Source organism: Cornus florida, unplaced genomic scaffold (genome assembly GCF_030987335.1).
Source record: "Cornus florida cultivar Cherokee Brave unplaced genomic scaffold, ASM3098733v1 CherokeeBrave_3.0.0_Hap2_Chr06, whole genome shotgun sequence".
Lineage (NCBI taxonomy): Eukaryota > Viridiplantae > Streptophyta > Magnoliopsida > Cornales > Cornaceae > Cornus > Cornus florida.
The window spans coordinates 100,684,122-100,697,727 of NW_026775576.1; the positions used below are offsets into that span (position 1 = coordinate 100,684,122).

The 13,606-nt window shown below is 34.9% G+C and overlaps 2 protein-coding genes across 2 annotated transcripts; one reads left to right on the forward strand and one right to left on the reverse strand.

The window, feature by feature from the left end:
• The first annotated feature begins 6,485 nt into the window (after positions 1–6,485).
• LOC132313350 (uncharacterized) lies at positions 6,486–8,293 on the forward strand. The gene is made up of 2 exons (XM_059812078.1): positions 6,486–7,385; positions 7,794–8,293. Exons 1-2 carry the CDS (start codon positions 6,624–6,626, stop codon positions 8,001–8,003), a joined length of 972 nt encoding a protein of 323 aa, XP_059668061.1. The 5' UTR covers positions 6,486–6,623; the 3' UTR covers positions 8,004–8,293.
• Positions 8,294–8,916: 623 nt separating this feature from the next.
• Positions 8,917–12,950, reverse strand: LOC132313351 (uncharacterized protein At5g01610). The gene is made up of 3 exons (XM_059812079.1): positions 12,688–12,950; positions 10,156–10,210; positions 8,917–9,464 (listed from the first exon to the last, which is right to left on the reverse strand). The coding sequence occupies exons 1-3, from the start codon at positions 12,772–12,774 to the stop codon at positions 9,094–9,096; spliced, it is 513 nt and encodes a 170-aa protein (XP_059668062.1). The 5' UTR covers positions 12,775–12,950; the 3' UTR covers positions 8,917–9,093.
• Positions 12,951–13,606: the final 656 nt, after the last annotated feature.

A 13,606-nucleotide genomic window follows, 5' to 3' on the forward strand; every position in this document is an offset into this window, starting at 1 on the left:
CAAAAACATTAATATAATATAATGTTAAAACCAGTGAAACCTTAATCAACAAGTGTATTTTCAATTTAGAGTGGTTAGCCCAAAAGGATTGCCTTCACAAAATGATGAAAATCAATATTATATATATAGGATAAAGTGTAAAAAAACCCTCCTGAACTATGGGGAAACTTGCAACTAACCCCCTGAACTATCAAAAATGAAACTAACTTCCTGAACTATACAAAAAAGTTGCAGATCACCCCATCCGGCCTTTAGGTGAATTTTTTTAAAAGACGATACTACCCTTAGAAGCATGAAAGGACAAGAGTACCCTTAATTTTCAAGGGTTAAGACCCCAATATCCCATTCAACAACAAAGTCAAACATGGCCTTAACCAAATTTCCCCAAATCATGAACTCTGCAAACATGAAATAGCATCATCACTTTGGATGAACATCATCTTAGAAAAAGAAAAAAAAAAGGTGGTGGGTCACAAATCACGAACTTTGCAAACATGGAATAATATCATCGCTTTAGATGAACATCATCTTAGAAAAAGAAAGAGGTAGTGGGTCACATTAATATAAAGATGGATCAACAAATTCAGAAAACATGTTTGAATAAAACTGAGTATTTGAAACCCCAATTTGGTATAAAAAATAAAAATACACCACACCACAACTCTTGAGCGAGACTAATAATAATAATAATAATGATAATAATTTAACAAAATCAATGGCAGACACATTGAAGCAGAGACTCAGAAACCCAGTTTCTCATCGGATTCTTCTCTACACCGCCACTGCACCACCCGCCCATTCCAAATGCCGAGCTCGCCGCTGAGCCTCCACGGCTGTCGCCGCCGCCACAACAGCACCATCAAATCCTTAGAACCCTAACCCAATTTCAGAAAAATCCTAAATAATTTTCCAAATCAACTATATACCTCTCAATTGCTCTCAATATCTAAACTGATTTCTGCAATATTTGCATCAATGATACCTAATTTACTTTTCAATTGGTTGAAAATTATACATTGAATTTGTGATGGGATGAGAGCATGCAAGTCGTCTTCTTTAAGGGTCAGTTCACGTCATCTCTCGAGTTGAATCCTCTCACTGCTGCAATCGACTGTTTGAAGCACTATTGAATTAATCACTTCCGATCCCAGCATCTCTGGAACCCATCTCGAACTAAGTAAAGGCTTTTCTTATTCATTGATTGATTGTCTGGTTCGTCTTTCCTATAACCCTCACTCGGTTCTCTCTGGAATTGTTGTTTATTCTTTTCTTTTTTCTTTTTTTTTGCTTTATTTAGTTTTTGGTTTTTTTAATTGTTTGATGCCAAAAGGAGATGACCACATTAGTTAACAAATTATTATTGGTCCATGAGATTACACTATCCACGTCATCCTCCACATCATACTCTTAAGTTTAAACTTATTGAAACTACGTAGTTTTAACAAGGTTAAATATGTCTTTTTTCTTTTCCGGTGGCCTGAGTGGGCAAATTGCAACAAATTGAAAGTTCAGGGAAGTTTTTTGTAGTTCTGGAGGGTTAGTTGCAAAACCCCCATAATTCAGGGGGGTTTTTTGCACTTTACCCTATATATATATATATATATATATATATATATATATATATATATGGGGTAATAACACTTACCTCCCCTGGTGTTAGGGGTAATTACAGGCGATACCCCTTACGTTTAAAAAATTACACCGTCCTCCCTCGAGGTTTGCTCCGTCATAACACTTCGCCCCCTCCGATGAAAGTCACTGCCTGTATCAGCTATTTTTAAACCTTTAATACCACATTTGCTCTTACTATATTTGTAAAGACATTTTAACCCTTATTTTTAAATTGACAATTACTCATATATCCTCAATCATTGGAAAAACAATCACTTTTTATTTTTATGTCAATGGGAAAACAATCTCAATCAACGGAATCGCGCCGGAATCCATGGAAGGCCCATGTTGCCAGAATCCATGGATCCACATAATCGTCGATGATGCAAGTGTGGAGACGATGACAACATTGAATAAGTGAAGATTATATTACCGACAAACCCATGTATATATCCAAAACCACCTATTTTCAAAATTCCTGCAAAAAAACACACTGGTGTTTGTTAAATCATTGAATCGGAAGTAAGTACAAGTAGAATTTGGTTAACTCATTGAAGGATTTATACCCACCACGAACCATATATATGTGCAAAGATGGTATCAATTCCAATTGATTGCGATAATGATTCTAATTGTGAAATCGTTAAAAGAATTGACACAAAAGCTTCAAACAAGAACCCAAATAACAAATTATAAAATCAAATACACTAAAATGGCTTTTATTTAAATGTACTCAGTACCCACCAAGACTGCTAATACTCATTCACTTCCAATTGATTGCAACAATGATTCTAATCATGAAATTGTTAAAGAATTAACACAAAAGCTTTAAACAAAGACCCATATAAAATACCATAACAAATAAAAAATTCAAATATACTAAAAAAAACATCTTTCTCATCGTATTTGGAACTCTATTCAAAATGAAACTCTGTTTAATTGTTGCAATCAACGTGTAAAGGAATCAAGAAATGTATTGCATAAAGCGATCGCAAATGACTTGGGGTTAAAATTTCTTTCTCTCTGCTGGCAGTTGGGTACAAAAGCTTTTACGGTTTGGTCACCGTTCTCAAACTCACCCGTCGGATGAAGGAAACCGCCAGAACTAAAGCACACAGGAACTGAGGTTAAACCGAGAAGAATTGAAACTCACAATTTGGGTATCTAAAGACAGGGAATATTTCTCGAGGTAGTCGATGTAAAGGACGAGGAAGGTTGAGAGGCACGCCGGAGAAGAATTTCTAGATGGCCACGAGTGAGTCGACAAAGGGTGTGAAGGCACGGTGGACCCAGAGGACGAAATCACCGTTGCTGGGGCAGGCGTTGGCGATCTCGGCAGTGAGGAGGGCCTCCAGGATAGACCAGATGAAGGGGAAGAAGAGGAAGCCGAGGATGGTTAGGAGAGGGGCAGCGATTTGGACGGCAGGTTCTTTGCCTGAAAGTTTAGAGGGGGGTAAAAGAGAGAAAAGAGACCCGGTGCTCCACAAGAGGAGGAAAAAGATAGGTTGAGGCAAAGAAGATCAAAGGGTAAGACTGTCATTTGGCAAAATAATTTGTTAATATTTTATATCAATATAACAATAAAGGGTATATTAGTACTTTCATATGGATTTTTACTCAACTTAACGCCGGCCACATTTGGAAGGAGGTCAGTGTAATATTTAAAACATTAGGGGTACTGTCTGTAATTAGACCTAACCTCGAGGGAGGTAAGTGTAATTACCCCATGTATATATATATATAATTTTTCATATTTGGCAAACACGGGTACTTTGTCAATGTTTTTAGTAGCAGGGCATGAAATGCAAGACCAAAGAATATCAATGCCTCCCAGCGCATCATGTACTTGGTATTACTGAGATATTTCAATGTGAAACAGGGCTGTGGCTAGTATATATATTATATATAACTATATATGGTTTATAAAGAAAAAATGAGTTGAATTGTTAGTATATAGGAGTGTATAGTTAATGGAGTTGCGTGCACGATGTTGGTAATAGAGGCCTGAACTTCTGGTGTGTACGAGATGAATGATAATGAAAGAAACAGGAGAGAATTTGGAATGAGCAGAGAAGGCATGGCCATTTCTCAGAAATATCTGCATCAACAACAGTCCGTGTTAGAATTTGACTTAATTTCAAGGGTTGCAAAAACAATGGGCCCTCATTTCATATATGGACACAATGACATTTTATTGTCAATCAATTGCGCCAATGGTGCCAGCCTTTGTCTTTGTGAAAATGAGATTACAGGCTTTTGAAGATTGGAGGAATCTCTGCAAGGTGGCTTGTGGATACCACGCGACCATCGGACTACATTGGCTTTGAAGATAGATGCTGAAAGATGGATCGTGGACACCATACGTTCATGACAACATTATGTCCTCTTGCTTTTTTATTGAATTAAAAGGCAGTGTCCTATTGTCGTGCTAGTGTTATAATGCTGTGACAACCGCTTTTACAGTAAATGCTACCAAACATGTTTCTGTATTTTACTTTGTTACAGTACACTGTTAATAGCTAAAAACAAACACACACACACACAAAAGCAGAAGTGATTACTAATCAGAACCTTAGTTTACCAATTCAATTACTAGTGTTATAACTTTTGATGATATCAGTCTACAACTACTGATGTAAGTATATATATAGTCAAAAAAAGGACTAATTGACTAGCAGGTATGGTAGGAGCTAGTGAATACTATGAACTCCCAACTTTGATAGAAGACGATCTTCCAAGGAGTTTGTGGTCTTTGCATCTTCATATTGGATGGTTCTCGTTCACATGATGATTGAAGCTAGCTTCAATATGCAAGAAAGGGCAGGTACACCCAATTACTACAATTTACAACTAGCAATTATTAATGTTGTTATAGTCTAGTGATGAAATGGTAAAAGTACTTGAGAAAACCCAAATATCTATATATAAATAGTTGCTTCCACTCTTTATATCCTGTTTTTGAGCATCATTTGAGAGGGGAAAATACAAATAAAATAGTATGAACATGTTATATAACTTTGTCCCAACATATATATTCTTCAAGAATCTTCTAACTACTCCAGACACACTAATTTAGTTTAAGAAAAACCCAAAAATTCATTCCATCAATCGACTCATCTCAAGTTCCTTAATTAGTCGGAAAAACCTAAGACTCTGAGCTGGTTCTGGAGTATTTTTGTAAAGAACCACTATTTCTGTAGTTTGGCTGATCGAATGGGCTGCTTTGAAAACAATAAAGGTTACCTTGTCAGTATTTTTACTTGCAAGCTTGTGTGTGTGTGTGTGTGTGGTTTTTTTTTTTTTTTTTTTTTTCATTATGGAACAAGTTGTGACTAGATAATTAATTACTTGTTTGCACTATGGTCTGACCATTCAGTCAGTAGCTATAAAGATCATTAGTTAATGTGATTTTTGTGTTTGTAGGATGTTAGCAACGCAATATAGTATATATTAGGATTTGCAAGCGGATGTTTCTTTCTTTCCAAATTGGGACGGCAATACTACAACATAAATTGTTCAATTAGTACTTCACTTATTAATAATAATAATATTGTGATTTTGATAGTTGAAGATAGGTTTTGAAGGTGGCTTGTGGACAACACGGCTACTTAATTAATGACCACATGATGTTTGACAACAATGCACTCTACTACTAAGATATTCTCAGGCTTTATTCTATATCCTCTGCTATTACATTTTGAAAGCCAAAGTCATGATATGATGTTAATGATAATGCTAGTGATAAAATTGATGTGTTGTGAGTTTTATTTTTATTTATTTATTTATTTATATTGTGTACAAGGACATGCACTCTCAGTCTACCACTATGGCTTGTGGATAACACACTACCTCCTAACCACGCGTCGTTATTTGGCCTCATTCCCCTCTCCCTCTCTCTATGAATGTGAGATCTCCCCTCTTTTGACATGATTTTAGTGAAGGAAGTGTTTCTCATTTTTATTCTCTTTAAAATTTAAAATTTTGTGATGTAGAACGAATTGCAAATAATCTTATAAATCGATTCAATTGCTGAGAGTTTAGAACAATTATGACGATCAAATTTGATCTAGAAAGTTTCATTTCCGATCAGAAATGAGCCTACTTGTAAAAATGGTGGGCTCTTTTACATTGCTTTTGTGCTGAATTTGGTCTTGACTTTGAAATATGCATTTTAAGATTGTTGAATATTTTGAGATTTTTTATTTGTGGTCTAAACAATTTCTATATCTTTTGATTTTTTTTTTCTTTATTTAAATTACAACACTGCCCTTAATGACTATTACTCTATATAAATTTAATATCTTAACAAACAAGATCAAATATTACCTCCTCATTTCTCTTCTATCCAATTAAATGGAGAGGGGAAAAAATATTATTTATTTTCTGAGGTGAATCACTTCTTTTCTCGCTTTCATAAAATTTTATTCCTTTCTAACAAAACCGAAAAAAATAAAAAAAAATTAAAATGACTACACGTTGGTTCCATGACATTATCTTACGGTTTTTTTAATGAATAAATTTGTTCCCCACAAATGATCTTAAATACAAAGTTAGATAAAAAAGAAAAAAAAAATTCAAATTTTTTCTGCCTTAATTAATTTACTTTGATAAATAAGTAAAATTAGTCCACTCAATTAAAAATATAAAAAGGCACATTCAAGAAAAAGAAAAAGAAAAAGAAAAAGTGTATCACACTAACAAAACACTCAAAACAGTTGTGAAATAGAACCAAATTAATTTTTTAAACAAATGTTGAACTGTCCTGATCCAAAAAGAGAAATGAAAAGATCCACACAGTGAATCCTCTACTTGACTCTCCCTCCCTCCCTCTCTGTCTCTGGTATATACGTAAATTGTATGTCCCTTTCTCTCTGTAGATTTTACATATAATAATTCTTGTATATGGCGACAACCCAATTCCTTTCACTCCGAAAGCGATCTCCAAACCCCAATTATCCACTCCCCTTTTTAAACCCCAACCCATTATTCCATATTCCTATTCTTCCACCACAATGGCAACCACCACCTCCGACGCCGATTTCCGAGACTTCCACCCCGAAATCTCCGTATCCCAGTCGCCATCCCACGACGGCCTTGAATTCTGGCAGTTCATGATCGCCGGCTCCATCGCCGGCTCCGTCGAACACATGGCCATGTTCCCAGTTGACACCCTCAAAACCCGCATGCAGGCAATTGGGCCTTCTTCCTGCCCATCTTCATCCCTCACCCTCCGCCAATCCCTCGGCTCCATTCTCAAGCTCGAAGGCCCCGCCGTCCTTTATCGCGGCATCGCCGCCATGGGTCTCGGCGCTGGACCTGCCCACGCCGTCTACTTCTCAGTATACGAATATTCCAAGAAGTTCCTCAGCACGGAGAATCGGAATAACTCGGCCGCGCACGCGGTTTCTGGTGTGTGCGCCACGGTGGTGAGCGACGCCGTGATTACGCCGATGGATATGGTGAAGCAGAGACTGCAATTGAAGAGTAGTCCTTACAAGGGTTTGGGTGATTGTGTGAGGAGGGTGTTGGTGGAGGAGGGAATTGGAGCTTTCTATAAGTCGTATCGGACGACGGTGGTGATGAACGCACCGTTCACGGCGGTTCATTTCGCGACGTATGAGGCGGCGAAGAGGGGGTTGATGGAAGTGTCACCAGAGAGCGCGAGTGAGGATGAGACGCTAGTTGTCCATGCCACTGCTGGTGCTGTTGCTGGGGCATTGGCTGCAGCTGTGACGACTCCACTTGATGTTGTGAAAACTCAGTTGCAGTGTCAGGTATTTGTTTTGAATGAAGTTATTTTATAGTTTGTACTTAGATTATAATATTCTGCTCCTATAGCCAACATAACTTTACCATCTTGTTTGTGTTAGATCGATCACTGAAGCTAAAATAATTCGAAGCATGTCTTCATTGTTTTGAGGTGATGTGGCCTATGATTCAATGGTGGATCTCTAATTTAGACCAAAATGTTGAAGCCAACCTCATTAGTTTGGCGCCGTTATAGTTAATATGTACGTTTAGATGTTTTGCAAAAGATTTCCTTAAAAAAGAACAATCTACCCATATGATTAGTTTTGCAAAATAGTGGCTTGGATTTGGGATTTTGTTGTAGATATTACTTACTATATATATTTAATTTAACACTGCCATTATTAATTCTTATTATATCTTCAATTACACAGGGAGTATGTGGATGTGATCGATTTTCTAGTAGTTCAATCGGCGATGTTGTTCGAAGCATTGTCCAAAAAGATGGATATGGTGGGCTCATGAGGGGCTGGATCCCCAGGATGCTCTTTCATGCACCTGCTGCCGCAATCTGCTGGTCTACCTATGAGGCAGCCAAAACCTTCTTTCAAGAACTCAATGCCAAAAATAGGCCGTTTGAGTAAAACAAGGATACGGAGGTCTTCATCGAATCCGCAGGCATCTCAACCTGGTTGACCAACTTCCAAAAATTGTTTCTGCCATTGTTACTGTAACTGAATCACACGGTAGCATAATTTTCCTAGACCTGGCCACTGTTTATTCTAGTGGTGCTGGTTAGTTCAGGCAGAAATTCTTGGAATATACTATGCAAATTGTGGTGGTAGATCGGGCGTGACCGGTCTCCATATTTTGTACATGTTTATGCACTTTGGTTACTTCGAAATCTGTGTCATTGATGATTTTGAGTTCCTTATACTGAAATTTAAATTCTAGAGCAGTACAACTGGACTTCTTGTCCCTTGCTGCATTTACCACCAATTCTAACATCCATTTCAACTTTTCAACCAAAAAAAAAATTGAATCTTGAAGTAAATCAGTTAACAAGAAGATATGCATGAATACGTTAGTGAGATGATATAGAGAGAGAATCATCCCCGAACACAAAGAAACTTCAAGGAGCTATATGGAGTTTTGTTGAAAAATACACATTACTGAAAAATGGACGCATGCATACAAGTGAGAAGCAAAATTTGTATAATGTTGTGTGTTTTCAGTTCAACATGTTCAATCTAGTTTGAATCTTTCATACTTCCTTGATTTTCTATATTTATCATTTAGGCTTTGTTTGGATGGATGAAATTGGAAGGAAAATACACGAAAATATACAATCCTATCCTTTCTTTTCTTTTCTTTTCTTTTCTCTCTCGTCTATCCAACAGAAGCCTTAAAGTTCCGGGAATTGGTTGACACAAGCTGATAAGCTGCTACATACAGTTTTCTGCAAAATTACCTCTCATTTATCATTCCGTATGCCCTGGACCTCCTGGTCTGGCTCGGTGATTATCTGTCTGAAAACTGAAAACATAGAACCCGGAATTAAGACAATGTTAATATAAAATACAAATAATCCAGGCAACTTGAGAATACCATATGGAACACCAATTTTTAAAATACAAGAATCATAACTACAGGAAGCACAAAGGGTCCAGAAGATCTTAAAAGTCAGTTAGCTACTGCTTATAACAATATAATCAAGCAAGCCATTTCGACCATTCAGAACTTATCAACCGTAAATCCATCTCTAAGAACCTCATAAGCCTCCCTACTTCTACTTTTCTTCAACCCAGCAGCAAATTGAAGCTTTGATCCTTCAGATGATATGGAGGTCACTTTCACCCAAATCATCACCTTCGTTTTGATTCCCTCTATATCAGCTAGCTTTCCTTTCTCCAGATAGCCAGTTACAGTGGTGGAAAAACGCAAGACTGATGAGTCCTTGTACCCCACTTCACAAATTGAGGGTATGAAAACCGTAAGCTTTCCGGTCTCTGCATTAAATTCATAGTTGGTAGCATCACGGGGGAAGATACCTACTGCCATGTCGTACTCCTTTAATAACTCTGGCAATGCCTTCTGCATTTTCCCTGTAAACAGACACATTCAATTGATGAGAGTTCAAGAATTATCTACTACCTTTGTAACACCTAAAAAAATTGTTTGGGGATATCTGCATTTTGTTAATGCAAGGTAAAACTTTCAGAAAAGGATAATGAACTAAACATGCTTTCAACTAAAAAATATCTGCATTTTGTTATTATTTTTATTTATTTCTTATCAAAAAAAATAAAAAATAAAAAAATAATTTATTTATTGTCCAATTAGAGGATTTAACTAGGAATCATACTCATGCTTCCATCAGCAGTCTGATAATAATTTTTCATATGGAATTTTTTTCTTTTTCTTTTTTTTTTTTTTTTCTTTTTGTGGTCATGTTTTATATCTCTTGAAAGTCATCAGTACAAGGCTAAGCGAACTCTTTAAACCCCAGACAGATTAAAAGTTTAGTTTGAGTTGAAGGGAGTCATAATGGTTACAATTTGAGGAAATAAATAGCTGCATTTACAAGCTTTGCTATAATATGCTGCCAATAAACATTGGTCAATTTCTAGCAAACTATAAGAGGACCAAAAAGCTTACGATCACCAATTACCAAGACAGTGAGTAACAAGTGATGATTTAAAAATAATAATACATACGAGCATATGATATATCAGTTTAACATCCAAAGTCAGAGAAAGGGAAGGGTGTGACAGATTATCCAAAAAAAAAACTAACCTTTGATTTTGTTAACCAACCACTTGCTTCCTCCTTCAATACTGTTTGACAAGGACTATTCATTGAAAGAAAAGGGTCAGTAGTAACATGTTGCATAACTCATGCAAAACAAAGCAGTGCAGGCATAGCAAAATATCAATGAGCTGCCACATGTTCACATGCATTGACACATTAAATATGAGAACTGAATAAATAAGGGGTTCATGAGAACTGCCGAAGACGTGAAATGATTCCATAGTTTTTTATTACACGTGATTTCAACTTCAATTAAATTGATACAATTTTCAAGAATGCTTCAAGTGATGCAATATCGTTGCATACTTTCTATGATTTTCTTGAAGTGACAATCTTTGACATTTTTTTATCATTTGACTAATGGCTTCATTTTCTGTAACAAATCCATTAAGAAAGGATTTTTCAAACAGTATATAGAACATGGGAACCCTACCAATGTAGGAATCCTGTTGTAGCATTTCCCCTCTCTATTTGCGCATGGATAGTAGCGCATTTTAAGTCATGTTACCAATCTATTTTCCTTTTTTTTTTTTTTTTTCTTCTAAACAAACAAATTCTCATTCTTCTTGTTACTTAACATCTTAAAAGCAAGAACAATCCCACGAAGGAGTCTGGTCCGTATTGGAAATGTGTTGGACACCAACACTTCATGTACAATCTTGGATTAGTATCTCACACTTCATGGACATGTCCGTAATTTAAAAGAAAAAAAAAAAAATTAATTAGTTTGAACACTTTTTTTTTTCTTTGTTTCTTTTTTTTTTGTTAAGTTAATTAGTTTGAACACTTAGCGGACACATTCCCGACACTTGACTAACACACCCCAGATATAACACATTCACATCTAAGATGAGTCACATATGATAATCTTGAAAATAAGATGAATACACCAAATGTCCAGGCATATTTTCTTTTTCTTTTTCATTTTTGGGTTATGAAAATTAACACTATACACATGGTCACCACAAGTTAAGGATGCAAATGACATTTTCAAATAGTAATATAAATAAATAAAAATTGTAATGACAAATTAGGAAAGTGTTAAGTTGTAATGAGTTGCGTATATAATATAATAATCTTTTATGATATTCACATGTCTTCATATTCTAAATTATGTAATTGTTAGTACAGAAATTAAAAATTAAATAAAGATTTATAATATTATTATTCAATATATGCATATAATTAAAATTTATATATGTGCGTTTGCGTATGTGTGTGTCTCCACGCTGTTTCTTTTTAGGTTTTGATTTGATGGCATTTCCGTGTTGCATTGTATTCGTGTATCGGTTACTTAGCATAGCAGCTCTCTTTGAATCTCATCCCACTATCCCATGATTCTGTCCCTCTCAAGTAACAGACCAGACCACAGAGAACCTCTTGGTAACTGAATCTCCATGACTGCTTATCTTAAAAAGAAATGGGATGCTTCTCATCCTATTCAGGAGTCCAATACGATTTTTGAAGAGAAAATATTAAAAGAACTGCTTCAAATAGAAGACAGAAAAAGAAAGGCTATATTTTTTTTTCAAAGAAGAAGTGGGACAAAGTTATATAAAAGTAGCAGGGAGATTGTCACATGATATATAGAAAGCAGGACTTGTTTCATTGGAAATCCAAGTCTTAAAAATTGATGGTTGTCCCTCTCAATAAAAATATTTTCCCCCCAAGTTTTTGCCACTCCTCAACATAATCAAATAAATGTATCAAGATGTATTAAAATTCTACTCAATATATTATTCAATATGATTCCCATAAAGAGAACAAAGTGGTCGTCTTTTCCAAGCTAAGCTTCATTCAAGTTAATCAACGCATCAAACCATGGAGCTTCTTCTTTTTTCTCTAGCTTGATAAAAGCAACCTATACATATACACAATTATCTGATTTCTAGCAGTATTCAACATCATGTGTTGGTTAATGTCTTAATGATGAGCATTATATCTATACTTTTTGGAAAAATGTTAACCTTGTATCCTGATTTCACATCCATAAACCATCTTGAAAAGAATAATGGCAATTTCATCTGACATTGCTTACGCAGGTTTTTTGGTTTTTTTATTAAAAGATTAATGGATATTAAATTATATATAATAATATAACTCAACCCAATTTAGAAGGCTAAGGGGTTAGAATTATCACATATGAAAATCACCCTTATAAGGTAAATGCAATATATTAATTGAATCTTCTTCTGCATAAACTAAGATAGAAAGGTATTGAAAGAAGACTTATTAGGATGGGATAAGAACGACTAATCCTTAATTCACTTTAAGTAATCATTCTAAATAAATTACATAAAATCCATTACCAAAGGTAATTTCAAATACCATAACTAATTTTATTCCTCAAATTAGGTCTTCAAAAATTCCCAAATTCAATAAACCCTAATTTGGCTCTGGGTCTCAAAATAAAAGGAAAAAGAAATACGCTTTATGATCAGATTGTCATATTCAAAAAAAAAAAAAAAAAAAAGAACAATATGAATTGTGAGATGAAGAAGAGAGATATAGACGTACATTGAAATCATCGCCGACGGAATTGAGTTCCTTGTTGGCTTTATTACTGAACCAGTACGATCCGACCTTGTTCATAATCTGATCCATTTCTGTCTCTCTGTGTATTTCTGCCTGTGAAACAAACAGAGAAATGTTCTAATCTTCTCTCTCTAAAGAGATTGAAGACTTGCTTCTCTCTCTATTTTCACACAAAGAGAGAGGAAGAGAAGTTGTTCCCCGCTGCGACTTTTCAGCGATTCCTATCCTCTCTCTACTATATGTATGTATTCTTATGTACCTATACAATTTATATACGTAATTATATTTTTTATTGATTGACAATAAGTATAAACGGAACATTTTTCTAAAGTTCAAAAGAAATTAAGCCGATTTTTTTTAATTTAAATTTAAATTATATATTATTGAAAGAGTAGTAATTTAAGATAACCAAATTTTGCGGGAAGGGTGGGTTCCATCACTACTGAATTTGGTAATTAATGTTTTATTTTGATAGAAAGGAAGGAAAATGGGCGAAAAGAAAATTAAAAAAAAAAAAAAAACAAACAAACAAACTTTTTATATTTAGTCTCATATTTATATAATTTAAGATTATTTTTTATTCTCTTATAGTAAAATATACAAGTTTTTTTTAATTTACCATTACAAGGACTTAAATCTTCACCGATTAACATCTACTTTAAAATTACAAAATTTTTATTGTACAATAAAATATGCATATTAGTACATTTTTAGTAAAAACTGTATATGTCTGGTGACCAGCATTTGTACTCTTTTTTTTCTCCCTAATTACATCTATTTTTTTAACAATATGTCGTTTTCTTACTTGGTAAATGGTTTACGGTACTATAAAAATATTTGAATAACGTATATTTTATAAGAATAATTTTCTTATCAAAAGTAAGCTGATGAAGATTGTGTT

Bases quoted from the DNA above. Each gene is read 5' to 3' on its own strand.
- LOC132313350 (XM_059812078.1), top strand. From the start codon at position 6,624: ATGGCAACCACCACCTCCGACGCCGATTTCCGAGACTTCCACCCCGAA. The intron at 7,386-7,793 runs GTATTTGTTTTG...TCAATTACACAG, and splicing joins AAACTCAGTTGCAGTGTCAG to GGAGTATGTGGATGTGATCG.
- LOC132313351 (XM_059812079.1), bottom strand. From the start codon at position 12,774: ATGGATCAGATTATGAACAAGGTCGGATCGTACTGGTTCAGTAATAAA. The intron at 10,211-12,687 runs GTACGTCTATAT...TTCAATGAATAG, and splicing joins CCGTCGGCGATGATTTCAAT to TCCTTGTCAAACAGTATTGA. The intron at 9,465-10,155 runs GTTAGTTTTTTT...GTCTGTTTACAG, and splicing joins GTTGGTTAACAAAATCAAAG to GGAAAATGCAGAAGGCATTG.